Source organism: Carica papaya, chromosome 7, assembly GCF_054855325.1.
Source record: "Carica papaya isolate Zhongbai chromosome 7, ASM5485532v1, whole genome shotgun sequence".
Lineage (NCBI taxonomy): Eukaryota > Viridiplantae > Streptophyta > Magnoliopsida > Brassicales > Caricaceae > Carica > Carica papaya.
The window spans coordinates 29,306,425-29,332,216 of record NC_142315.1 but is presented as its reverse complement, the minus strand read 5'-3'; the positions used below and the strand labels follow the sequence as shown (position 1 = coordinate 29,332,216).

The window sequence follows — 25,792 nt, the reverse complement described above, 5'->3', positions numbered from 1 at the left end:
TGTATTGGCATAGTTCTTCATTGTCTTGTACAGTCTTTGCCTTGTTTCACTGATTGACTTGTCTACAAGTTCAATCAGTTTATCTGAATCAGGAACACAGAAAACGGTGAAAGAAATCCTTTCCCTGTTCAAGGTAGTTACCACCCTGTGCATTGGGCTCTTGAACGCTCCATTGCTCATTATCTGCAGGTAATATGAAGATGCAAGCACGGTATGTAAATTCTTATCTTGTGGATGATTTATGAAAGTGACCTGATTAGAAAGTCATTGCCTCTACTTGATCGGCTAAGTTAACCACAAAGGGTTGAAGGATAATTGGAGCTCGGAATTGGAGGCTTCATCACTGATCATCCTTGAGGAATTGGAGGCTTTTCACTTCTTTGTCTTGCAAGAATATTGTTGTTGCTGATCAATCTGCATGCGGTTTGAGTCTAAGAACTAAATCGGTCCTTGAACATGGAGGATGTCTACAGCTACCCATTGTAACTTCGTAAAATACTCGTGTTGGATTTCGCAATTGTTGCAGACTCTGTTCATTTACCTAGTCAATATCCATGTTTCTTAAGATTTCAATAACATGGCTCAACCTATATATATATTTGTATATATATACATGTATTTGTGTGTTTGCACACATTGCAAACATGGTTAAACTTACCTGAAAGTTTCAGGATTTTCAGGCCAGAATTTGAGCTGTCACTGGTCTTCTGGGTGAACTGTGTGATACAAACTATCAATCCAACAGACTGATGTTCTGAGAGAATCATATCCCGTCCATAGCCTTCAATAGTGCCAACTTTTCTGGAGTATTTCTGCTTCTCTTCCACTGGAAGTTAGAAAGAATTTCTTAGTAACTTGACACACTTTGTCTAGTAATTCAGCTGTTATTCCATGATCAATGACCTGAAACTCGCAGGGAAATAAATCAAAGCTTAATCAGGGTAAGGGGTTTTCAAAATATTCCGTCAGTTCTGGGATCTGATGCTACCGGGAAGTGATACTGGAAAATAATCAGGTAAATTTCACTTTTCAAATTTCCTATCGTCATACTTTAAAATTATGCATAATCTTCAGTTTTTTGCTGAATTTCAACTGGCATAAATTGATAAAATCACTTCTGGTTAGACTACATAATGCTTTGATATTGCAGAAACAAGTATGTTCATGAAGGGCTATAAAAATTAAAATAAGACCTGACAGCAACCCCATAAGGTGAGAACTGATTGAAGTTTCTCGAGCTCTTCTTGCCAGTCGATGAAGCTGATTTAAGGAGGCCAAGATCAAAAGTGGAGTCCTCATCTCTGGCTGGAAAACATCTAGCACTCCACCATCACTGCCTTTCTTCAAAGTCCTGTCAATTCTTATGTCAGTTTCGAGCAGCTCTTGCACACTTTTGGACATCAATTCTTCCTTGGGAGGAATAATCAGTTCAGCCATGTTGTTGCTGGAAGCAGCAGCCCATGATTAACTGTTAAAAAGAATATGAGAAGCTTAGCGTCACTCTGCAATTTGAAGTAGCATTAATCATTATCCTGCCATTTAAGGTCGAGTTGCTATAAAATATAAATTACTTTTCCTACAAGCATATAAAGACAAGATCATTTTGTTGACTGCCATGCCCGGAAATATCAATACCCTATTCGGATTCCTTCGACATTTACTTGAACTCGACTTTGGCATGCACTTTATGGTAGTTTCTACTTTTGTAGGAGTGTCTTTGTTATGCTATTTTAAGAACTACCTTGGGGCTTGAATTTTCTGACTTGTCATTTACTGCTCAGGATTTGAATTCACACTTTCGGAGGAAATGGTGAAAGTACTAATTATCCAATCAAATGAACGGTTTGTTCCCTGTCATACTCATTTTACATCTTAAAGACTGATAACATGTAGCTTCTTTTCCAAGGGCATGCGAGCTCTGCTTCTGAATTTACGACGAGAACTCAGTTGTCTTGCATGTCAGTTTATCAGAAAAGGGTAAGTTTAAATTACTCAAGAACTTCTGAAATTTCTCTGCATATTGCTTTTATTACCCCAGAATTGGATGTAAGTACATTTGTAAGACAAGGACATTAATCTGTCCCAGGTAAATATTTCATCAGTAGAACATTTCCCACATCTAAGGAACAAAGACAAGCGAAGTAACAATTGTGCGGATATTTATTTATATTGTAATCCATAATATTGTAGTTTCAGGTTAATCAAATTCTTGCTGCTTCTATTGGTCTCCTCCCCAGCTGGTAGTACTGGAAATATATATCAACATAGTTCTTCACTGACTTGTACAGTCTTGGCCTTGTCTCGTTTACTAGTTTCTCCACTGGTTCAATCTGTTGGTCTGAATCTGGAATGCAGAACACAGCCAGAGAAATCCTATCCTTTTCTGAGTTCGTCACTACTCTGTGAACCGGGCTCTTGAACACACCGTTACTCATTATCTGCAGACAATATATAACAAAGCAAGCAGTATATGTAATTAATCTTTCAGTTCCTGATCTATCTGGAATGAAACATGAACGAGGTTCTTCAAACACAAATTGTTGTGGATAATGATTTGTATAGCAATGAGTCCATTACCTCTACTTGATCACCCAGGTTAACCAGAATTGCTTGAGGGACAATTGGAGCTCTGAACCATTGTCCATCCTTGAAGAACTGAAGGCCTTCCACCTCTTTGTCCTGCAACAGAAAGGTGATTGCTGATGCATCATCATGCGGCTTGACACCGAGAACCAAATCAGGCCTTGGACATGGAGGATAGTAGTTAAATCTTGCATACAGTTTTGCAGTCTCTCTATTATACTGGCCTAAAAAGCAGTTTTCTTCCAAGTCCAGTGACTTTGCTAAGGCCTTCAACAGCTCATCGGCTATCAGCGCTAACTTTGTAATATAATCATGTAGAATTTCCCTGTTAGAAATCATTTACAGACTCGGATCATTTATCTAATAATAAGTTTTTGGTTCAACGAGGAATGGAAATGGAAGAATAAGTGTTCAATTTACCTGAAATTTTCAGGTTTTCCAGGCCAGAATTTGAGTTTTCTATGATCTTCAGGATGAACAGTAAGATACAATCTATCGATCCAATCAAGTGTCTGATGCTCTGAGATAATCACGTCACTTCCATAACCTTCAATGCTGCCGGCTTCTCTCGAGTATTTCTGCTTCTCCTCTCGTGGAAGTTGAAAGAATTGTTTGGTAATTTCACGCACTTTGTCCAGAAATTCAGCTGTCATTCCATGATTGATGAGCTGAAACTCAGAAACTAGCTCTTCAATACACATCCATATATATACATATATATATATATATATATCTATTGTCCGCTATTAAGTAATTCAAGAGAAATGCGGATTAATTTACGCATTAACTATATATACATATATATAGAGTGGCTACAGAAATCAAACCTGAAAACAGCCCCATGTGCTGAGAAGTGACCGAAGTTTCTCAAGCTCTTCTCCGGCAGCAGGCGAAGACGACGAAAGACGACCAAGATCGATGAGTGGAGTCACCATCTCTGGCTGAGAAACATCTAGAAATCCACCGTCACTGCCTCTATGCACGTATCTTTCGAGCTCCGAAAGTTGTTCGCCCCCTGCAATCAGCTCCTGTACAGTTTTGAACACCGGTTCCTCGTTGACTGTAGGGTTTGATTCCGCCATGTCCTCCCCGGAAGCAGCGGCCTGCGGTTAGATTGCTCAAGAAATCGCAGATGATCGGGCAAGAAATTTCTCAACTCTGTATGACTAAATTGTCGGTAGGATCTTGAAAATTTTATTTAAATAATGAGATTTATTTAAAATAAAAATAAAATAGTCTGAAAATATGGGGGGCGGGAAAATTCAAATTAATTAATTATCAACGCTTAAAAATTAATTTTTAAAAACCACTTGTTATTTTTATTTTTATATGAAACTTATTATTATTATTATTATTTAATTATAATTAATTTATTAAAATTAGATAATTTATATACATATATATATATATGCATGTACAGTCTTTTAAACGAACGAAGGCATTGGCATTTGGGCTAAAGTTACCCGTTAACCGGGTTAACGTTAACGGAGCATCGAACGTGTATGAATTTAACCATTTACCCGTCCCCGTTCCGTTCCGTTATATAAATTTATTTTTAATTTTTCTCGAACTAATTACATTTTGATTAATAATTTAATTTATATTATTTGAATTTCATCTGCATAATCAAACACGTCAAATTCAACTGTACACACACACATACATATATACATATATATATATATTCATCTATATCGTAAGCCTAATGCTTACACAAATTATTCAGGCTAATTAGGACTGGCGAAATTCATGGTTCCATAGTTCTGAGCTTTGATAGTTCCATTGGTTGTGTTGTTCTGAAAGCCAATGTTACCATGGTTGATGAAGGAAGGCGACTGCTCTCTGATGAATACAGGATTTGCTCCGGTGCTGTTCCTTGAGTTTTCGTTGCGCGGTTGCGGTGGTGATCGAGGCGGTGACGAATACGAGGTTTGGTTGTGTAGCTGCGGTGGTGGTGGTGACGAATGTTCGCTTTCTTCGACTGCTTCTCTTCCTAATTCAGCACCCATTCGTAGTTAAATGCTTGTGATCTAAGTTATCAGCGAAATTTTTACCCCTATCTCTCTCTCTCGATCTCGAGAAACAATGTTGATATTTGTATATATTTATAACGTCGAGAGAAATTAAAAAATATACATATATATAAAAAGAATCGTCTCTTTACTTTTACGAGCTAGATTCGGGTTGCATATATGCCTTCTTATCATATGTGGTGAATATTAGATAAGAGGTTCGGATGGAATCCGAAAATTTAAAATATTTCATATAGATTTGATTCTTTTCTACTAAATTTAATAATCTTTTTCATTTTATATTCCTTCCTATCGACTCAACTTTTTGATAACGAAAACAATATAATGATTTAACAATTAAAATTTTTCGTATTGTATTTAAAAATCATAAATTCAAATATTTTACTAAAAACGTAGAGTTCATTACTTTATAAATATATTATGAATTGATAGTGACTCGCATATAAAATTTCGTGCAACAGAATTGAAGATTTAACTCGCTAATATTCTAGTAAAACTATAATAATCAAAATTAGTTTACTTTCAACAAGTCTGTTTTATTCTTTTAGTAAAACAAATATTTTTTATTATCAACTCAACTTTTTTATAATAATCATTAATAATATAGTAGTCTAATAGTTAAAAACTTTGTATTTTATTTAAAAATTACAAGTTTAGATTTTTTACTGACGACATCGAGCTTACCATTTTTATTAGTATATTATGAGTTAATAATGAATGTCATATAAAACTTAATTTAAAGGGATTAGAGATTTAATTCATTAGTTTGTTTGTGAAACTGCAGTAATCAAATTAAAATTAATTTTATTTAAGTTGATTATATTTTTACGTAAAAATTTAGACTTAATCATTTTTATAATAATCATTAATAATATAATGGTCTAATAGTTAAAACTTTTGTATTTTATTTAAAAATTACAAGTTCAGATTTTTTACTGACGACATCGAGCTTACTATTTTTGTTAATAAATTATGAGTTAACAATGATTGACATATAAAATTTAATTTAAAGGGACTAGAGATTTAATTCATTATTTTGTTTGCGAGACTGCAGTAATCAAGTTGAGATTAGTTTCATTTACGTTGATTATATTTTTACATAAAAATTTAGATCTAATCATTTTTATAATAATCATTAATAATATAGTGATGTAATAATTAAAATACTTGTGTTTTATTTAAAAATCACAAGTTTAAATTTTTTTATTAACGACATCGAGCTTACTATTTTTGTTTGTATATTATGAATTAACAATGATTCACATATAAAACTTAATTTAAAAGAATTAAAGATTTAATTCATTAATTTGTTCGTGAGACTGCAGTAATCAAGTTGATATTAGTTTTATTTACGTTGATTATATTTCTACATAAAAATTTAGATTTAATCATTTTTAGAATAATAAACCGAGAACATCAATTATTTTCAAATGGTATAAACATCATAAGCTTACTATGAAGTTTAGTTTTTGTTAATTAATTTCACATAAGATGAAGTATAAAATAATAAAGTTAATAATTTTTTTAAATAAATTTATTAATTAAGCGAAACATATAGATATATATATATATACACACAGAGCATTATAATTATAATTATAAATTATTGAATTCAGATACACCATTAAACCGTATGTGTAATTAATTTTTAATAAAAATATGTATCTAAAATTTGAACTAATATTATATTATTTATTATTTTAAAAACTTAATTTTATATAAAAGAATTCAATGGAGAATATGAAAGAGTTTGAAATTGAAGAAATTCACAGGTTAACGTTAATCAAAAGCTGCAGCCAAACACACACTTAATAATCCTTAATTATATATATATATATATATTATTTGATGGCATACATGCAACAGACTGTATATATTTAGCTAGCCATGGAGAGTACTACACCCAGTGTGTCTCCTTTATTGATATACGTACGTAGATAGATATACACACATATATATATATAGACATAGCATGTAGATATATGTATGTGTGTCTGTGTCTGTGTGTCTGTGCGTAAGAAGGTTTGAGGGTCATTTAGAACTTGTACTGGGAGGAGGATCTCGGCCGATGTTCAAGGGACCGTGGTTCTGCGCGTCGATCTTGTCAGTAGTGTTATTCTGGAAGCCGACATTCCCATGGTTATCGAAACTGGGCTTGTTCTCAGTCGTCGGTGTCGCAGGTGTGCTCGGTACAGACCCCATTTCACCTCTGCCTTAAGTATAAGCTCACCCTCTATATATATATATGTGTGTGTGTGTGTGTGTGTGTGTGTATGTATATCATGAGGTGCATATATATATATATATGTGTGTGTGTGTGTGTGTCTGTGTGTATATGTAAAATATCAGTTGAGAAGAATAACTGGATTCTTGAGGCTAAAACTTAAATCCAACGCTATCGTCGGGACAAATAAAAATTCCTCTTTGATTATTGTGTAAGTTTCTACGATACTCTACTTCTGTTTCTAATACGAATCCATATCTATACATATGCCTATACATATATATAAAATATTCTGTTAAGTAGAATATATTTTTTACGAGTAATTTATTAATGGGGGGTAATTTTATATTTTGGTTAAAAATTAATTATTAAAAATAAAATAATATTATTCATTAAAAACTATATGGTGCTTATAGGTCGACCATACAGAGTTATAGCAGTGGGATATTCAAGTAACGACGTCGTTTATGGCTTCCGCAGAATTAAGCCGAAGCTTCAGCTGCCACCTTTCTTATTCTCGGCAGAAGTACTGATCTGCACAAGCTACGGACCAACCTCACCGCCAACCGAGTCGTATGCGCGAGAAGCAGCAGACCCGTTAAACCACACCAAAGCACGATCGCCAACCCTAACATGCTGTTAATCGAATTCGACTGCTTCATCGGCGTAAACACACTGATTGATATCGAATAAGTGAAAGCCATGGAGGTTATAGCCACCCACATGATTGCCATTAACACCCACGTGAAGAACCTCCGTTTCAATGCCGGCAACCCACTTACCAGCAGTAGAATAATACTCAGAGAAGCCATGAAGCTAACTGTGTTCAGTGCCATGAACCGGCCGTAGACCGAATAATTGTATGCCATTATTGAGAAACCCGCCATGTGATCAGGGGAAGTGTCTTGCCAGACGCCACCGGGAGGGTTGACCCCCACTTGGAAAGCCATGGTGGCGATGAGGGAGGCGACCACCATTAGTGCGCTCTGTTTTTTCTCGAGCCAATCCGGTTGACGGCCATCACGTCGAAAAGTCTTGAGGAGTTTCTTGGTCTTCTTTTTCGAGTGAGAGGAGAAGGTGTAGAGGTCTTCGTCTGCCATGTCGATGGTGGAGCTTATGACTTCAGGCTCATCGTGCATGGAAAATGGAGGCTCGTAAGTTGCTCGTGTAGCAGCCCCGGCATGTTTGAGGGACTCTGCAATGTCTTTGTGTTTTGGGTTTCTTCTGGCTTGGACTAAAACGTCCAACGCGGTCAGGCCGTGTGCGTTGACCGCGTTGACGTCTACGTTGGTCTTTGAAATCAAGATGTTTATAGCCTGCATGATTTCATTTACTTATATATGATGAGTAAATATTACGTCATATTTACTTTAATGAAAAAAATAATTTAAATATTTAATTAAATTAAATATAAGATGTTTATATTTATTGCTACATATAATAAGAAAATTCATATATTCATATAATAAAAAAAACTATACTTACAAAAATACAATTTAATTCAAATCTATACTTGCAAAAAAAAACGTACCTCAGTTTCAATATGAGCCGCTGCGAGGTGCAATGCTGTGTTGCCATGAACACATTCCTTAACATTCACAAACTCACCATCAACGATCTCCACCACCACCTTCATCGCATCCATCTGCCCATATCTCACGCACGCGTGCAAAATGGTCTCCCCTCGGTCTAGCAAGACTCGAGCCGCATCCGGTCTAGCCGTTGCCAACTCTCGCACGACGCCCCCGTGGCCTTTCATGGCCGCAACGTGCAGAGGCGTTCTCCCATCTCCATCGCGCACCAGGCAAATTTCAGAGCCGGCGGCGATCAGAAGAATCTTCACTACGTCAAGATTGCCGCGAGCGGCGGCCAAGTGAAGTGGCGTTGACCTTCGTATGTCGAGCTCCGTTGCGAGCTCTGGCTTCCGGTTGACAAGCTCGGTGACGAACTGAACGTGTCCTAACATGGAAGCTATGTGGAGAGGGGTTTCGGTGTGGCAGGTGACCATGAAGCTGTCGAGAGCTAAAGGGTCTTCTTGGAGGAGATTCACCAAGGAGATGACATTGCCTTCCATGGCTGCTTCGTAGAGTCTCCTCTCCATTTTTTTTTTCTCTATCTCGTCCTGCTGGGTATCTTCTTTAAGGTGAAGAAATTACCAGTACAAGAAGACTTAGCTAATTGATCAGTTCAATTATAGAAAGAAAGGAGTAAGGTAGGGTTCAAAAGAAAAATCCAAGAAAGTGCCCACCACGACCCTAAAGCAAAGACTTATAAGGTCTCCCCCACCCCGCAATTTAATTTCTTTTAACACGAGCTAAAATTTTAACTGAAGTTTGAAAAGGATTTTGTGTATATTCATATATATAAATATATATATATTAAAGCAGAAAAAATACTTTTGGAAGTTTTTTGTAAGTATACGTTATAGATATTTTTTATTTATTTCAGATATTTCTTAATTTTTGAGTTCATATTTTGTATGCAAATTTTGAGTTTAAGTAAGCATGTGTCCCAGATCACTATATAGAGATATATATATATATATATATATATAGCACATCAGATATGCAACATTGCTGAAAGGTCTAACCACACAGATCATGTACCTGAAACTTATTGACAAAGCCCTGTAAATAAGAAAACACTAATCACTCTTCCCAGAAACAGAGAAAATATATAATTTATACGCTACTATAAGCAGTAGGTCTATCGATATTCAAGCAACGACGTCGTTTATGGCTTCCGCAGAACTAAGCCGAAAAGCTTTAGCTGGTACCTTTCTTCTTCGCGGCAGAAATACTCTGTACAAGCCACTGAACAACCTCGCCAGCAACCGAATTGTATGCCCGATAAGCAGCAGAGTCATCAACCCGCACCAAGCCACCACCGCCCACCCCAACACCTTGTAAAGCGTAATTGACTGCTCCGCCGGCGTAAACACGGTGATTGAAATCGCATACGTGATCGCTATGGAGGTTATCGCCACCCACATGATCACCATCAGCACCCACATGAAGAACCTCCGCTTCACCGCCGGCAACCCACTTACTAGCAGTAGGATAATGCTGAGAGAAGCCACGAAGCTGATCGTGTTCAGTGCCAGGAACCAGCCGTAGACGACGTAGTGATACTCGGCCATTATTGAGAAACCCGCCGTGTGCGGCTTCGTCTTAGAATCGCCATCGGAAGTATCTTGCCAGACGCCGCCGGGAGGGTTGACTCCCGCCTGGAAAGCCATGGTGGCGATGAGGGAAGCGACCACCATTAATGCGCTCCGTTTTCTCTCGAGCCAATCCGGTTGGCGGCCGTGACTTCGGAAAGTCTTGAGGAGTTTCTTGGTCGTCTTTCTTTTTTGAGAGGAGAAGGTGTAGACGTCTTCGTCCGCCATGTCAATGGTGGAGCTAATGACTTCAGGCTCATCGTGCACGGAGAGTGGAGACTCATTAGTTGCACAGGTAACAGCTCCGGCATGTTTGAGGGACTCTGCAATATCTTTGTCTTTTCGGTTTCTTCTGGTTTGCACTAAAATGTCCAACGCCGTGAGGCCCTGTGCGTTGACCGCGTTGACGTCAATCGCAGTACCCGAAATCAAGAAGTTTATAGCCTGCATGGGATTTTATTTGACAAAAACGGTGCCGGATAAGAAACAAAATGTAAATTTGCTAGAACACTATATATATATATATATATATAAATTACTTGAAATATTTTCCCAAAAATATAAAAATACAAAGTCAAAATTTTATATTTAAATTAGCTTACGAATTGATGTGACAAGAAAATAAATCAAATAAAACACCCTTTATATAAAATTATTATTCCTTGCTTGTAAATTACTCAATGTAATATAATACCACAAGCTTAAAAAATTAGTACCCAAAAATTAATAATAATTATTTTTTGTATAACACTTTTTTTAACATAAGATTAAATATATTTATTAATCGTATCATATAAATTAAATAATTATAATATAATATATATATATATAATATAATTCGAATTCGTAAATTTTTATATAAATATATGTCGAACATGTAGAAAATGTAAATTATAAGTACATCCCATCTAGCCAATATTTTGATTTAGTTTGAAGGAGACTATCCCTTTCGTACATAATAACGTTTAATTTTCCGTAAATTACTTAATTATTATTCATAATATTTGTACTGACTAATCTCTCGTAGCTTAATTAAAAAACTATTACTTAATAATTAGGTATAAGTATGTATTATTCAACTTTATATTTATTCAAATTTGCTTATAAGACTTGAATATTTACTATTTATATCATATAAATTTTACTCAAATATCTTATTATATAATTTTTTAAAATAGTATTTGAAAAATTGAATTATTAATTATTATATAAAAATATTGAAAATTAGTAAACCTTAATAAATTATATCATATAATACCAATTAGTAATTAATTTAAAAAATTAATAGTCATTATTTAATTTTATTAATAATTTAATTAGAACACACCTCGGTTTGTCTATGAGCCACCGCGAGGTGCAACGCCGTGTTGCCACTGACCCGATCCTTAACATTCACGAACTCACCATCAACGACCTTCGCCACCACCTTCATCGCATCCACCTGTCCAAATCTCACGCACGCGTGCAAAATGGTCTCGCCACGGTCCAGCAAGACTCGAGCCGCGTCGGGTCTGGCCGCTGCCAACTCCCGCACGATACCCACGTGGCCTTTCACGGCGGCAACGTGCAGAGGCGTTCTCCCATCTCCGTCGGTCGCCAGACAAATTTCAGAGCCGGCGGCCGTCAGAAGTACCTTCGCTACGTCAAAATTGCCGCGAGCGGCGGCCAAGTGAAGCGGCGTTGACCTTCGTATGTCGGGCTCTGTTGCGAGCTCTGGCTTCCGGGCGACAAGCTCGGTGACGAACCGAACGTGTCCTAACATGGAAGCTATGTGGAGAGGGGTTTCAGTGTGGCAGGTGGCAAGGAGTCTGTCGAGAGCTAGAGGGTCTTCTTGGAGCAGATTCACCAAGGAGATGACGTTGCCTTCCATGGCTGCTTCGTGGAGTCTCCTCTCCATTTTTCTTCTCTCCGTCGATCAAAGATATTAATTCTATCAGCTAATACATATACAGAGAGCGAGAGGGGGAGACTCATAAGTTTTGTTTATATAAAATTAATTAACTTAATATTAATTAAGTAAAGATTAATTAATATAAACATCTCACTAAGTGCTTACTCTAAGACACTCAATCTTACCCTAGAAAAAACATGTCATATATAGTAACTATTGACAGCCAAATCCGAACAAATTTGGAAGGAAAATCAGAATTAACCATTCCAAATTTGCTTAAACCTTCCCTAATCCTAAATTAATTACTATCTAAATTTATTTATGTATATGTGTATAATTATCAAGAAAGAAAACAAAGCGGAAGGTAACAAGGAAAAGTGGGCCCCAGGAAAACTCGTCAAACACATTAGCCAATAACAACAAGACACGTGGCAGCGGGTTATTGACGACTGAAAAGCAAGAGAAGAAGAGAACCAAAAGTTATTCCAAAAGATTCCAAATTTCAATAAATGGAGGCCACAAGCGTGGCCGCCCCAGGCCCTTGCAAAGCCAATTACGTCTCTCTTCGTCTTCGTCTTCCCCGATCATTCAAAGAGCAAGGGTTTTGTTGGCCAGAGTTTTAGTTTCGTGCTTCCGTTGGAAAACACTTGACGCAGAGTAAGCAAATGGCCAGTATCGCACTAAGAGCAGAAAACTCTTGCTTTCTATCTCACTACTGCGCGAGCACACAGAGCTCCATCTTCTTCAACAAAAGCGTCGCTTCTCTCACGAAAAGCAATTCACATTTCCGTTATTCGAGGAACCGTTTGAAACTCGGGGTATCGTGTAGTATCAAGGAGAGAGAAAGCGAAAGAGTCAGCGAATTGCTCGGTAATGGACTTCTTGTGGAACGTCTCGAGCAAGCGGGTCCGTCCTTGGGTTCTGATTACGAGAAAGACAGTGGTTTAGAAGAAGTAGGTTTGGAAGGGAATTGGCCGCCATGGGAGAGGATTCCGGAGAGATATAAGCTTATTGGCACTACTTCCCTTGCGTTTGTTATTTGTAATATGGATAAGGTAGTTGATTTCTTATGTCCTCGTTTTCTCCTTCTCTTTGACAATTTCAAAAAACACGTTGTGTCCTCGCGACGATATATTGGTAGTCATCGTTGGACGTCTATGTTGAGGAAAGTGATTGTCTTGCGTTACTTTGAATGAGCAGGTGAACTTGAGTGTTGCTATAATTCCCATGTCACACCAGTTTGGATGGAATTCTTCGGTGGCTGGATTGGTGCAATCATCGTTCTTTTGGGGATATGCCCTAAGTCAGTTGCCTGGGGGATGGCTTGCTAAGATTTTTGGTGGAAGGTTAGTTTTTGAAGAAGCTTTTAACTTCATGATATACAATTTTTAAGGAAAAGAAGAAAAGCGGTGTAAGACAAATTAGGGGTAATTTGTAATTTGCTTATTTATGATTTGGGATAAAAAGCTATACATAACGTTTCTTAAAAATCACATATAAAAGCCTTAATCATCACACTTAATGATGGAGTTATAATCTAATCAGACAATCTACGGCTAATCCATTCTGCATCAGAATGTATGCTTCAAGCTTCAGAGCTGCCAAAAGGAGGATGATTGGTTAGATTGTTAGATGATACAATATGAATAATAAATTGATTATCCTTTTGAGACAAATTGCCCTGAAAGTTAAGCTTGGCCTACTCTAGTGTTGTTAGTTGACCAATAATCTACGCTGTTATCTTTTGTTGGTGCAGAAAAGTTCTGGAAATTGGAGTGTTAATCTGGTCATTGGCAACAGCCCTTGTTCCTGTTCTTGCTGGATTTATGCCTGGATTAATCTTGGCAAGGATTATGGTAGGCACGATTTCTTCCCACCTCATAATCTTTTGTTTATAATTTTTTGGTTTGACTTGGATAAGAATTTTTATTATTGAGAGGTAGTTTTGTTACAGTTTGTTGCATCAATTTCTTCCCTACTACATGATAATTTTATTTGTGCGCGCTAGTTTATAAGGATTTCTCATATTATACTAATCGTGTCTTCTGAACTGTATTCTGACTTTCAAGATTCTCTATTACTTCAAACTTAGGTTGGAATCGGAGAAGGTGTTTCCCCATCGGCTGCAACTGATCTTATTGCCAGGCATGTATGACATCCACAGTAGACCACAGCATGTCAATGCATGTATGACATCCAAATTCGTCCGAGGCATGTCAGCTTGATGAACTGAATATGATTTTTATGAGTCTCTAAAACTTCATTCCAATAGGATGCCTGCCTCAACATAGGCTTTGCAGGGGTCTCTCTTGATTGTTGTTATTTGATCCATGATACTTTTTTATTGCCTTATTACAACATTTTACGTTAAGAAAGGATTACTTGAAAGAAAAATCTCATCGAGTATACTTGCTATTTTGAGTTTAAGATGTTCTGAAGACTGAAATATGGAAGTTACAGTGACATAATATTTCCTTCTCTAGTCTAATAAATGCTTTTCAGTGCAGGGGAAAGCTAGTTACTTAGGCTGAGTGTTTTTGGGAACTTAAACTCCATTAAAGGAATTATAGGTTTCACTATCCACATAGAAGGATTTTAGGTCCACTTGTAACTGTTAAAATTTAGGTTTAGCTCTTTAGTGTCTCCAACCCATACATTCAAATGGGAAGAAGAAATTTATATATATACACACACATATGTATATATATCTTTTATCAGCTTCTTGATATTTTCATGTTTATTTATATTGCATCGATTACTAGTCCATTATTAATCGAACCTTAGGTGAGTTTTATTTCCTGCGTGCACCACTGAGTTTCTGCCCTTTTTAATCCTTACTTAACATCCTAGCAAAAACTTTTTGTACAATTTTACCTTAAAAAAGTATATCATGGTTCTATCTAATCATGTTTCTTGATCTAATGATATCTTCTATGGCATGTTTCATGTTGTCATTAATGTCCTAACAGTAAACTACATATGATTCATTTATTGCCTTTACTGATTTGCATTGTCGATTGCACATGCAGAACAATACCTTTAGCGGAGCGATCAAGAGCTGTAGGATTTGTTTTTGGTGGATTAAGTGTTGGAAGTGTCCTGGGGTATGTTTTACTGTAATTGCTTTTTGGTAGTCGAGTGTTCATCGTTTTCTTCTCCTAGTAAATGCTTGATGCTTGTTTGATTTGCACAGATTATGGCTTGGAAAGAATCACCTTAAATATTCAATCTGTTGATAGAATATTATTAAGAATTCAATGAATGCATTTGTCTATGCAGCGTAATCTAAAAGAATAAGCATATTGAATTCATGTGCTTTCAATGTTGCAATATAAGAATCCACCATTCTAACCTCTGAGACCTGTGCTCATCTCCACATTGTCAATATCTTCTTCAAGTTCCAGGGATCCTATTTTAAAGCCTTAACGTACCTCAAGAAACCCTTCATTTTAGTGGTTTGTTATCACTTGACTTCCCAAAAGCTAGGTGGGAGTATATTGTTTGTTTGATGTTCTGTTAACTATAGCCTGTTGACAAATATAATCAACAAAACCAGATTATTTAGCTGAGTGCTCAAGTTTCATTGCATGGACTATTTTCCAACATTTTTGCAGGCTTCTTTTTGCGCCTCCTCTTATCCAAAATTTTGGCTGGGAATCTGTATTTTACATATTTGGCTTTCTTGGGGTAGCCTGGTGAGTTAATCCACTACTATTCTATTCTCAATTATTTCACTTGCATGTTGATTGGACTATTGGTTTGTGTAGTTTATTTCTTTTATAGTTTTCTTTGGAAATGGTAAATACCATGATTCAACTAATATATTACTTTGAACTACCACCTTACAATGTTGAAGGTTTCTAGGGTTTCGGTTTCTTCAAGAAGGACAATTTTCAGATGCTGCTGAACGCATTCCTGGTAGGCATCAAGTACCTACTTCTGTTGAGTTGAAATGCGAACTTGTTCAACTGGCATATACAAGAATATCTTGATTATCTTGCTCGAGTTAGTTACCTGTTAAATATTTTTGCCTTAAATAACCTGCAAATGGGTCAGGTCCCACACACCTAACAACATTTCCTTTTGAGAAGATTTCATCTCAGTTGTACTCATTAATGTCTATGAGTAGGATCTGCATTGCTTTTGAGAATTATGAGAATGGCTCATATCAGTCTCTTGCCAGTTGCTACTTATGATGACGGTCCTTGCGAAAAACACAACTTTTTACTTAACCTTGGCACCTTCGCCTGTAGCTGTTTCGTAACTTTGGAACCTGCATTGCCATTGTTTTCCTCCTCAAATGATGCAATTGTAGGAAGAATCAAACTCTATATGTATCCCAACTCATTCATAGGTGTTGACTGGCGTTGGACATCAGCCAATGCTAGACAGTTATATGTTTCCCCATATGGTTCATTTAGAGGTTCAAAATTCTTATTCTACTTGCTTACTTGAGTAGAATTTATGCCTTCTGGTAGTTGAGCTAGGGCTAAACATATGAGAAAAAAGGGTGATGAGTGAATGATCATAAAAAATGAAATAATTGTTTTCACTATATATTCTCTGTAATCCTTTACACAGTTGGTATTTCATTGAAAAAAGAACTGATAGAGGGCCTTGAGCTTGCCTTCGATGTGGTCATAATCAGGTATTTTCTTTGTGTGTGACAGGGTCTCAGTTCATAGATATGAACAAATCATTGAATGCTTCCCTGGAAGAGTTCGGTGGCTCACTAAGGGTATGGTGAATTTTGTTATTTTTCTTATGCAATTTTGGTGAGTCTGGTGTGCTGACAGACTTGACAGTTATGGTTCCTATATTTGAAGTCAGTTTGATACAGTATTAGAAATGCAGTTTGTAGATTTAGCTTATCAATGCTTTTTGCACTTTACCTTGACTCATATGGTTTTCACACTTATTTTTCCTCATATGGTTTGTAGTCACAGCTATGACGTTTGACTTGTCTCTTATAAGTTGCTTTGGTTTTCTTTCTGATCCTTGTGTTGCAGGATATACCATGGAAGGCATTTTTTCAGACCCCAGCAGTATGGGCAATGATATATGCTCATTTTTGTGGAAGTTGGGGCCACTATACTTGTCTAGCTTGGCTTCCTACATTTTTTAGGTATAACTGTAACTGATCATTTTGACTACTAGTTTTTCATGTATAATGGACTGTGATCTTCTTGCTGTACTATCTAGGATTTTACTCGGCATTTTATTATATTCAAGGGATGGAGAGGAAAGGAAAGGAAAATAGAGAATTTCAAAGGGAAGGAAATGAAAGAAAAAATGTTTCCCTTATTTGAATGATTAAAAACTGAAAAAGTAAAGAAAAGGAAAAGACTGTTGTAATATTTTGTTTGATTTAACTTTATACACTCTTAGTCAATAGATTGACAAGTTTAAGTACCAACTACAAGATAGAATTTTTAAAAAAAAAATTAAAAGACTTTATCCCAAAAAATAAAAAATAAAAGGAGTTCACCGAAAGCTTTCTTACATCATTTTCAAGATTCTCTATATTGGATCTAAATTTGCTAGAAACTTAGAGATTTCAATTTGTTGAGCTTGTTAAGTGTTTAATCATTAGTTGCATCTGAAGACTAATTCTTTCTTTTTCTAATTTTTCCTGAATTTACTGTTTCCATCTTTGTTATTTATTGATTCACAACATGAATAGACAGTAAAAAATCCAGATTGCTGGAGAATTAAAAATTTTAGTGCATTTGAGAATTTTCACACTTAGAAACTCCACTGAAAGATTAACAAAGAAACTGAGGTGTACTCCTGCTATCTTTATATAATTGTTAAAGTGGTAAATGTGATGGTCTTACTTTTTTTCTTGTGGAAGTTAAAGTGTATTAATAAAACACCAAAAGGGTGCAAACCATATACAAAATATTTACAAGTCAAAGGTCTTACCATTTGTATCTTTTAAAAAGCCAAAGATAGCCTTCAATTGCAAGGTGCATAGGGGTTGCCACCCGAAAGAAAGTGCTGGAGAAATACAATCTAAAGAAGAGCGAATATCATTAAAAGCTCTTCTATTTGAAAGAAAGTGTTGGAGGAATACAGTCTAAAGAAGAGCAATTATCACCAAGAGCTCTTCTTTTTTCCTTTTAAAATGACTTGAAGGAATGATGAAAATTACTTTTTCCTCATCTTACCCACCAGAAGGACATACCAAGATCTAAAAGTCCTACTGGCTCCTGAAACAAGACAGAGAAAATTACTGTGATCTGAAAAGGCTTACCCGATAATTTTAACTGAAACTCACCTTGAGTTTCTTCTCAAGAATTCTCAACATGAAGAATTAAGCATCTTTTATGTTATACCATCCTTTGTTCTGTGATATTTCTAGTCCTAGAAAATTAAGTTTTATTTTAACTTATCATGCAGTGAGGAGCTGAATCTAAATTTGACAGAAGCTGCTTGGGTAAGCACAAATAATTTTCTTCCCCTCTTCTCTCTCTTCTTGATTCTGTTCTTTTTTTTGGAGAAGAATCTCTTCTTAATGATGTCAGCACATTCTTCTAAAATTTCCTGAAATCTTACTGTTTAACACTTCATGTAGAATTTTCTAATTAGCGTTAATTTTAGACCTGTATAATTGGAGTATTTTCTCTTTTTCTTCAATAAAATGCTACCAGTGAGAATTGTTTCTGATATTCCAATTGTATCCTGTAATAGAATGGACCTTCAGCTGTAAAAATAACATATTTGTTTCTGATACTTTGCAAACCAGTCTATCATTTGGAGCACTTAGTGAATATTAAGAGTTATCTAGCTTATTGTCATTGGAATTAAAGATGCATCTTTACGTAATGCCCTGAGATCGAAGTCAAGGAAATTGAGCTCAGTGTATGAAGTCAAGGGTTGCATTTTAATTTATTTTCTGTGGCATGTCATATTTGTTATTGCATTGAGGGATCGGTGCATTTGGTTAAAAGACTAAGGTATGTATGAGGAAACCAACTAACTCTATGTTGAGTTGGTTACTTCCTCCACTATTTACCAAGAGGTTTAAGATTCAAATATTCTGAAGCCCCTTTGGGGACTGCGAAAACAAAAGTATGTATGAGGAACAATGATTCCAAAAATTGTTCTGAATTGTATACTAAGGTCATGTGAATGCCATATATATTTTATCAGTTCGAAATAATTTCAAATATTGTTCAGAATTTTATTTAAAGTTTGAACGGTTTCATGTTCATATATGATCTTTTGGTTATTAGTTCATTACAGTATGAAGAGATAAACAGTATTTTATTTTCTTTTTGGTTAGTTCATGTTTCTTAAATTTATCCTACCGGAGCTCAGGTTTCAATCCTTCCTCCTCTGGCTTCAATTTTCGTAACAAGCACGGCAGCACAGTTAGCTGACAATTTAATTTCTAATGGAGTTCAAACCACCAAGGTAAAGAATAATACTTAAATGTTTCTGTTTCCTGATGGTGAGAACTCTGGAAAGATTTCACCTGTTGATTCTTACTTGATGAAATTTGAAATTATAACACCCAATTTTAAGTAGTGACATTGAATTTTTTTTTTCCCTATGGTTCGTCTATATAATTTTTTCGGATGTTCCAATCATTTAAAATGTCTCCTATAGATATAAGTTTCTGAATGTGCTTTTTCTCTTCTGTCATTTTTTTAGTTCAGTAGTTTATAACCCCCATGACAGCCCTCCCTCCAAAAAAAAGAAAATAGAAAAAACCTTCATGAGAGCCTGGTTTTTTTGCATTCGCAGGTGCGGAAGATTTGCCAAACAATTGCTTTTATGTCTCCTGCAGTCTGCATGATATTATCTTCTCTGGATTTAGGATTGCAACCTTGGGAAATTGTGGGTATTCTCACTGGTGGCTTGGCTCTCTCGAGTTTTGCCTTGTCAGGTAGTGAGTGATCAAACCTAGTTTTTTTCTTCAGCAATAGGAATTAGTAAAAATACTGGTTTTTACCTGTCCTTTCCTGCTTCACTTCTCTACTTTTCTTTTTTCCCCGTTGTACAGGACTCTATTGTACCCATCAAGATATGTCACCTGAATATGCAAGTATTCTTCTGGTAAGTAGGCTTGCAAATACTCATAGTGCAGATGATTAATTAATGGATCCTGCGCTAGTCAATTATTCTGTTTTATATTTGAAACAGCATATTTATTTTCCATATCTCAGCTCGATTTTGCATATCATCCATGTGTTTGATTAACCATATGAACTTATTACTGTTTCTCCAAAATTTTCATTCAGGGTATTACCAACACTGTTGGTGCAGTACCAGGAATTATTGGTGTTGCCCTCACTGGTTTTCTTCTCGATTCAACTCATTCATGGAGTGTAAGCAACTACTACTATCACGTCTTCCGTTTCGTCATCATCTTCACCATTCTTTCACCCATCTCATGTCATGTCCACTTAACAATTTTTTAATTTACATCACTGCTATCTTTCTTGCTGGCAACCTGTTTGATTCTGTTTGATGACTGGCAACCTGTCAAAACAAGATGCTTATCGTTGCTTTTTATATTATGTAGATTTCACTTTTTGCACCGTCGATATTCTTCTACTTGACTGGTACAGTTGTATGGTTGGCATTTGCAAGCAGTAAGCCACAAGCGTTTTCCAAGAGAGACTGACCTTCTCTCCTTCTCTTTTTGGCTGGCTTTTCATGGAGATACTTTCTAAAGGTAATACCTAATATATAGTAATTCTAACTTGATTTCTTTCCACAGCACTTGGTGGAACTTGACATCAACTACTAATCCTGTCCTGCTGTCCATGCTTAGAAAAATCACATGTATCTTTCCAATTGTAATTTTATTGATAGTATATATTTGTGCTGTATACTTTGCTAAAGTGATTAGCTTGCAACTCCTGGTGCCCAGCTTTTTTCTAGGGCTCACTTTCAACAATAATACATCTATAAAGTCAAAAACTTTATTCTTCAACATGTTCCCAGTTCTTTTCTACTGTTTCACACATTTGTATACACTCAATGTGCATGCATGAGCAGATCAAGGAACAATTTGGGTAATGACTGTCATTTACAATAAATCTGTATTAATCATGTCACAGTATTACATATACTGGCAAATAAGTTGTTATAAAATCAATCCAACAGCTCAATATAGTTTACATTATTTTCAGGAATACATTAACAAAGTTAAAAGATAAGCAAATCCAAGAAGTAACAAAACAAGAAGAAGCCATTTTAGAACTTATTCTTGCATATGTGTATGTGATTCATGTACTGAACAAATATTCTTTCATACTTTGTGCAAAATTTTAATTAATAAAAATTAAGTCGTAATTAACATTTAAACTTCTAAGTTTTACATTAAATAATAAAGTTGGATTCTTTTTTTAGAAGAAGGCTATCCATTCAAAGACTATTAACTACTTCAAAATCTTCCTTTGGAGAGAAATATAAAAAATGGAGGGAAGAAAGAAAACACTTGGGATCATAGGGTCTTTTGCAGAAAAAAATTTGCATTCAATTGTAAAATGCTTGCGCTGATTCCATTTATTGTTTGACCAAATCATTAAATGGAACTGCTTTTGGTTCCATCATCGAAAGCTACCTAACTGCAGCCAGGGAGAACAATACTGGGCATATGAACAAATACAATCGAAAAAGGACCAACAGTTATTGGCAATGTTGAATTTACATGAACAGGCTCCAAAGAAGGTATGTCCCCTGATGATGTTACACTTAAAACATTTCCATTAAGTAGCATCTTTTGGCTCTGTAAATTTCCATCTTGTGCTGTTAGATGATATTCCTCTCTTATGAATCCTGGCATCGTCGAGTCTTTAGGCAATAGAATAATTCGTTTGTGAGACATGTTTCTGTGCTTGTGGCGCACTGCCCAAGAACTATTGAACTGAACTTTGGACTCAATGGTGGTGTTACTGTCTAGGTTGATCAGCAGAACTGTGATCCCTTTCTGCAAGATGAAAACGTAATCAGAGCACTGGAAGAGATAATCCTTCTACTGATTTAAGTTCAGAACTTATTTTTTTAGTCCGAGAAGATCGAGATAGTGTTTGTTTAGTGTGCAAGTTACTATAACAGTATAACTTAAGAACTTGGTACATGATAGGAATGTGCTGTAAATAAGAAAAAAGTTTCTATTGGTCGAAGTTCGGGATAGACTTTGATAACCGGGAGAATACACTCATCTATTATATATTTCATCCACTACAACGTACAAAGTAGAATGCAGTATTTTTTTAGTCTTGTTTACTATAAATTTGTCCAATGCTGTACTGAAACACTACTAAAAATCCCCAGAAGTTGGACGGAGCTAAGGCTAGGTAACTTACAGATTGTTTTGCACAATGAGTGTAGGCACGAATTTTGTTGTTTCCTGAAAAACTTGTGGACAGAACATTTCTGCCCATTAACCGGTGCCAAAGAAGAGCGCTGCAGTATCAAATGAGAACATCACAAATTGATTAGACAGAGGATTTTAATATCGTGCTATAAAAACTTTAACTCATCATAATAACAATCGCTAAATTCCTCAAATATTACTGGGCTGTCGCTTCTCATCATTATTTCTGAAGCATTAATCAAGAAACAAGGAAAACATCTAAAATGACTTCATTGATTCCTACAGTGGTCACTCAAAATGTTCTATACCTGTAGTAATCTGGATTCGGAACGAAGGTGGTTGTGTTGAGCAAACCATAGTTCCCCCCAATCAATGACTGTCTGCAGTATGTTTTTGTATCATAGACTGACGACATTCCGAGCTGATCCAAATACCTGGTTGACAAGAGGATATCATTAGTTAAAGATGCAAAATCTAACATCTTCTTTTTGTAAAGTACACGCATTTTACCAGAAGCTGAACACAAAGGCATTGGTGACAAGATTACGGCCACTGTTGTAAGCCCCTCCTGCCTCACCAACCCATGCAGTTGCTGAAGTTTTAGAATTTTTTAGGGTGTTTTTGAGGTCCCGGAATGTATTAGCCTCACCATCAAGATAGTGTGGGTCAAGAATTCTTTCCACAAGGTGTTGATCAACTCCTGGACACCAGAAATAGATTAGCCAAATAAAACATATTTTCTTAGGAATCGTTGTTACAGACGATTGAAATTAGATCATCGGAGATTGAAAATACCTGGCCCAAGATTGTATATGTGGTGGGTTACAACATCCAGAGATTTGGTTGTTTTATCAATAAATTCTTTGAACCAGGTTCCATCAAAGAAACCACCTGGTGCTATGATTAGTGGCTTGTAGCCCACACTGCTGTAAATGGTCTGCACAATGTTTTGCAGAGCTATAGTGTCTAGAGCATACTGATTTGCTGCAACTCTTGTTCCTACTCCACTTCCACTCAACTCATTCCCTACATTAAGATTTTAGTCTGTATGGTGGATAACAAACTCGAAAAACCTAAATATGTTTTTATCATGTATAAATGGGATGCAGCTTACCAAGTTCCCAACCATGGATGGTATAGTTCTTTCCAACGGTATACCGAATAAAGGATTCAGCGTTGGTGTAATCCCAAGGTCCTACTGCAGAACCATCAGACTTGATAGAACGCCCATTGAGAGCGTTTAGTCCAAAGATGATCTTGGCCCTGAATTAAACAAACAGTGAGAACTGTTGGCTTACTTCTCCAGATATAGAAGGATCAAGTTCAAGAAGAAAAATAAGTGTTTTTGCCTACCCAGATTTCTGGAAGAAGGCATTGAGCTCATCCCATCTTTTCATAGGTAAACACCCCTGAGTAAAACCAAACATCTCTGAAGCATTCCTAGTAAATGGAACACAGGGTTGCTTTTCATCTTCTGTTCCATATATCACCTTGTCTTGCAAGCTGCCACCTAATCTAATCTTCAGTGGGGAAAAGGCTGCATAATTTATACACAAAACAAACAATTAGATGCAGAACCCTTTGGTTAAGTTTGGTTTTCAATTCTTAATTCCGTGAATAAAACAGAAGTGCGATAAAAATTTAAACGAAAATAATATTTTACTTTCAAGCTAATTCTGTCTTCATTTCATTTTAGTTAGATATTTTTGTGATTCACCTTTATTTATAAACTTCGAATCAAAGCTAGAATGGAGTGGCTAACTTATGCATAGAATATGTATATTATAAGTAAATATTGAATACGAAAAATAATATGTATACACATAATTGATTAGGAATAGGATAAATTCAACTACAAGTAACTTTTGATTAACACAGCTAATTAGATATTTCAGAAAAAAAAAAAAAATCTTCTCACCTTTAATGGCATTCAAAAACATATTGTTGTTAAGGTCCTGCAAGAAAGAACGAAGCAACCAATTTAATAAGCATTTCTTATCAAGTTAAAAAATCAAAGATGAATAAACATTCAAACTGTTTTCTGGAGAAAACTAAATATATTTCTTATTCAGGAATTCCAAACATGCCAAATCAAAAGAAGCACTCAAAGAAAGAACAGGGGAAGAAATACAGCATTAAGAAATCATGAATACCATTTACTATCTGAGATTCTCATCAAAAAGAAAATGAAACTAAGAATTTGCCTATAAAACAAGCTGCAAAAATAGTTTCAGACCTGGAAAACGAATCAAAAATGGCCATAGCTTGATACAATCCCACACAGCACACCATTAAAAAAAAAAAATCCATCTGGAAACTCTTGAAAATTTCTCCGTACCATATTTTGAAAAACATAGATTGCATCTCAAAAACCAAGTAAAAAAGATTCAAACATTACCAAATTGAGCAGAGAAGCCAGACCCCAGCTGCATGTCCCATAATCACATTTCTCCGGAGGCCACCAATCCAATGTGGCGCACACAAAATCATCGTCAATCCTTCCAATGGCGCTTTTCCCGTCGACGAAAACAGTCCCTTGGGAACTCCCGGCGCCGCCGTCCGGCACCGCAACTCGGCTCCCTGAACTCGGAGAAAAGGAGGAGCAAACGAAGAACGACACCCAAATCCAAACACCCACTTGCCAAATCTGAGAACCCATCATTATAGACTCGAATAGAATGTCGAGATCCCAGCCGCCCTCGTCCTCCTCCTAGGAAGAACCCATGGACGAACGCGAAAAAGTAGAAAAAGCGGTCGGGTGAGGTTACTACAGTCTTACCCACTTCCCGCTATAAGACATGATACAATAATTACAGAGCGTATTAGATACTACGTGTTTGTGTATGTATGTATACATATATATATATAAATCAACAAGTATGAAAGATGGAGGTGGAGATGAGAGAAAAATGAATGGGATTTGGAACTCAAATGGTTTAGAATAAAGCGAGCGTTTGTTGCATGTGGGCCACTGGTTTTGCTCTCCCTTCACGAACATGGAAAGCTCCTGCCTACAGATAATTTTAGGGCCCTGTGCAGCTCTGCTCTGCTCTGCTTGGAAATTATATATTATAAATCTAAATTAAATAAGAAAGAATTTGCTCACTATATAGATCTGTGTCTCTATATATATATGTGTATATATATATATATTTGTTATATATATATATATATATATTTGTATGTACTTGTATATTCCTATATTTCCTTTATGTTTTCAGACATTTTAACAGAAACGGAACGTACGTATGTATGATGTCATATTCTAATGACTTTTTTTTTGAACGAGGTAATAAATATTTACATAGATATACGGTTAAATAAATAATTATTAATTTATAATATTTAATTCAATAAAATTAAAATTTTTGCTAAATTAAATTTTAATAAATTTAAAACAAAATAAATATTTTTAAAAGTAAAATTGTGACAAATTTTTTAATTTTAAAATAAATTTAATAATTTATTTTAATATAAATTAAAAATTAATTAATGAGTAATTAGTAATAAATTACAAATGAAATTTTATTATTAATTTGCACTCTAAGAGAAAAACATGACCAAC

The 25,792-nt window shown here is 35.8% G+C and overlaps 5 protein-coding genes and 1 pseudogene across 7 annotated transcripts; 1 reads left to right on the top strand and 5 right to left on the bottom strand.

The window, feature by feature from the left end:
- Nucleotides 1-206: 206 nt before the first annotated feature.
- On the bottom strand, nt 207-1,437 carry LOC110826126 (oxoglutarate-dependent flavonoid 7-O-demethylase 1-like; annotated as a pseudogene).
- Nucleotides 1,438-2,000: 563 nt separating this feature from the next.
- Nucleotides 2,001-3,772, bottom strand: LOC110826120 (flavonol synthase 1-like). Its single transcript, XM_022056718.2, has 4 exons — nt 3,411-3,772; nt 3,004-3,251; nt 2,578-2,908; nt 2,001-2,438 (listed from the first exon to the last, which is right to left on the bottom strand). Exons 1-4 carry the CDS (start codon nt 3,663-3,665, stop codon nt 2,202-2,204), a joined length of 1,071 nt encoding a protein of 356 aa, XP_021912410.1. The 5' UTR covers nt 3,666-3,772; the 3' UTR covers nt 2,001-2,201.
- Nucleotides 3,773-6,430: 2,658 nt separating this feature from the next.
- LOC110826132 (uncharacterized) lies at nt 6,431-9,544 on the bottom strand. Its single transcript, XM_022056733.2, has 3 exons — nt 9,447-9,544; nt 8,372-8,973; nt 6,431-8,156 (listed from the first exon to the last, which is right to left on the bottom strand). Exons 2-3 carry the CDS (start codon nt 8,939-8,941, stop codon nt 7,323-7,325), a joined length of 1,404 nt encoding a protein of 467 aa, XP_021912425.1. The 5' UTR covers nt 8,942-8,973; nt 9,447-9,544; the 3' UTR covers nt 6,431-7,322.
- Nucleotides 9,368-11,991, bottom strand: LOC110826130 (uncharacterized). The gene is made up of 2 exons (XM_022056730.2): nt 11,328-11,991; nt 9,368-10,444 (listed from the first exon to the last, which is right to left on the bottom strand). Exons 1-2 carry the CDS (start codon nt 11,895-11,897, stop codon nt 9,557-9,559), a joined length of 1,458 nt encoding a protein of 485 aa, XP_021912422.1. The 5' UTR covers nt 11,898-11,991; the 3' UTR covers nt 9,368-9,556.
- A 411-nt stretch (nt 11,992-12,402) lies between these two features.
- Nucleotides 12,403-22,091, top strand: PHT4;5 (phosphate transporter 4;5). 3 transcript variants are annotated; one of them, XR_015813678.1, is made up of 17 exons: nt 12,403-12,946; nt 13,092-13,237; nt 13,648-13,747; nt 13,984-14,036; nt 14,921-14,995; nt 15,506-15,586; nt 15,748-15,809; nt 16,562-16,629; nt 16,901-17,016; nt 18,294-18,330; nt 19,215-19,310; nt 19,644-19,785; nt 19,903-19,955; nt 20,141-20,227; nt 20,425-20,577; nt 21,482-21,578; nt 21,811-22,091. XR_015813678.1 is itself a non-coding variant. In XM_088208463.1 (15 exons), the coding sequence occupies exons 1-15, from the start codon at nt 12,557-12,559 to the stop codon at nt 20,524-20,526; spliced, it is 1,608 nt and encodes a 535-aa protein (XP_088064589.1). In that variant the 5' UTR covers nt 12,403-12,556; the 3' UTR covers nt 20,527-20,838. The 3 variants fall into 3 exon arrangements, 1 of the variants encoding a protein (XP_088064589.1); XR_015813677.1 differs by having other exon boundaries at nt 21,468-21,578; XM_088208463.1 differs by lacking the exons at nt 21,482-21,578; nt 21,811-22,091 and having other exon boundaries at nt 20,425-20,838.
- On the bottom strand, nt 21,388-25,296 carry GUS3 (glucuronidase 3). Its single transcript, XM_022056723.2, has 9 exons — nt 24,626-25,296; nt 24,146-24,182; nt 23,581-23,764; nt 23,342-23,490; nt 23,023-23,253; nt 22,738-22,927; nt 22,536-22,661; nt 22,217-22,316; nt 21,388-21,837 (listed from the first exon to the last, which is right to left on the bottom strand). The coding sequence occupies exons 1-9, from the start codon at nt 24,887-24,889 to the stop codon at nt 21,472-21,474; spliced, it is 1,647 nt and encodes a 548-aa protein (XP_021912415.1). The 5' UTR covers nt 24,890-25,296; the 3' UTR covers nt 21,388-21,471.
- Between the last annotated feature and the right edge of the window lie 496 nt (nt 25,297-25,792).

What these genes read in the sequence shown, in the direction of transcription:
- LOC110826120 (XM_022056718.2), bottom strand. Translation starts at nt 3,665, where the DNA reads ATGGCGGAATCAAACCCTACAGTCAACGAGGAACCGGTGTTCAAAACT. An exon ending in GCACATGGGGCTGTTTTCAG is followed by an intron (nt 3,252 to 3,410) that starts GTTTGATTTCTG and finishes TCTGAGTTTCAG; the next exon opens with CTCATCAATCATGGAATGAC. An exon ending in GGAAAACCTGAAAATTTCAG is followed by an intron (nt 2,909 to 3,003) that starts GTAAATTGAACA and finishes GATTTCTAACAG; the next exon opens with GGAAATTCTACATGATTATA.
- LOC110826132 (XM_022056733.2), bottom strand. Translation starts at nt 8,941, where the DNA reads ATGGAGAGGAGACTCTACGAAGCAGCCATGGAAGGCAATGTCATCTCC. An exon ending in CGGCTCATATTGAAACTGAG is followed by an intron (nt 8,157 to 8,371) that starts GTACGTTTTTTT and finishes GAAATCATGCAG; the next exon opens with GCTATAAACATCTTGATTTC.
- LOC110826130 (XM_022056730.2), bottom strand. Translation starts at nt 11,897, where the DNA reads ATGGAGAGGAGACTCCACGAAGCAGCCATGGAAGGCAACGTCATCTCC. An exon ending in TGGCTCATAGACAAACCGAG is followed by an intron (nt 10,445 to 11,327) that starts GTGTGTTCTAAT and finishes AATCCCATGCAG; the next exon opens with GCTATAAACTTCTTGATTTC.
- GUS3 (XM_022056723.2), bottom strand. Translation starts at nt 24,889, where the DNA reads ATGATGGGTTCTCAGATTTGGCAAGTGGGTGTTTGGATTTGGGTGTCG. An exon ending in GTTTTTGAATGCCATTAAAG is followed by an intron (nt 23,765 to 24,145) that starts GTGAGAAGATTT and finishes TAAATTATGCAG; the next exon opens with CCTTTTCCCCACTGAAGATT. An exon ending in CATATACAATCTTGGGCCAG is followed by an intron (nt 22,928 to 23,022) that starts GTATTTTCAATC and finishes TCTGGTGTCCAG; the next exon opens with GAGTTGATCAACACCTTGTG.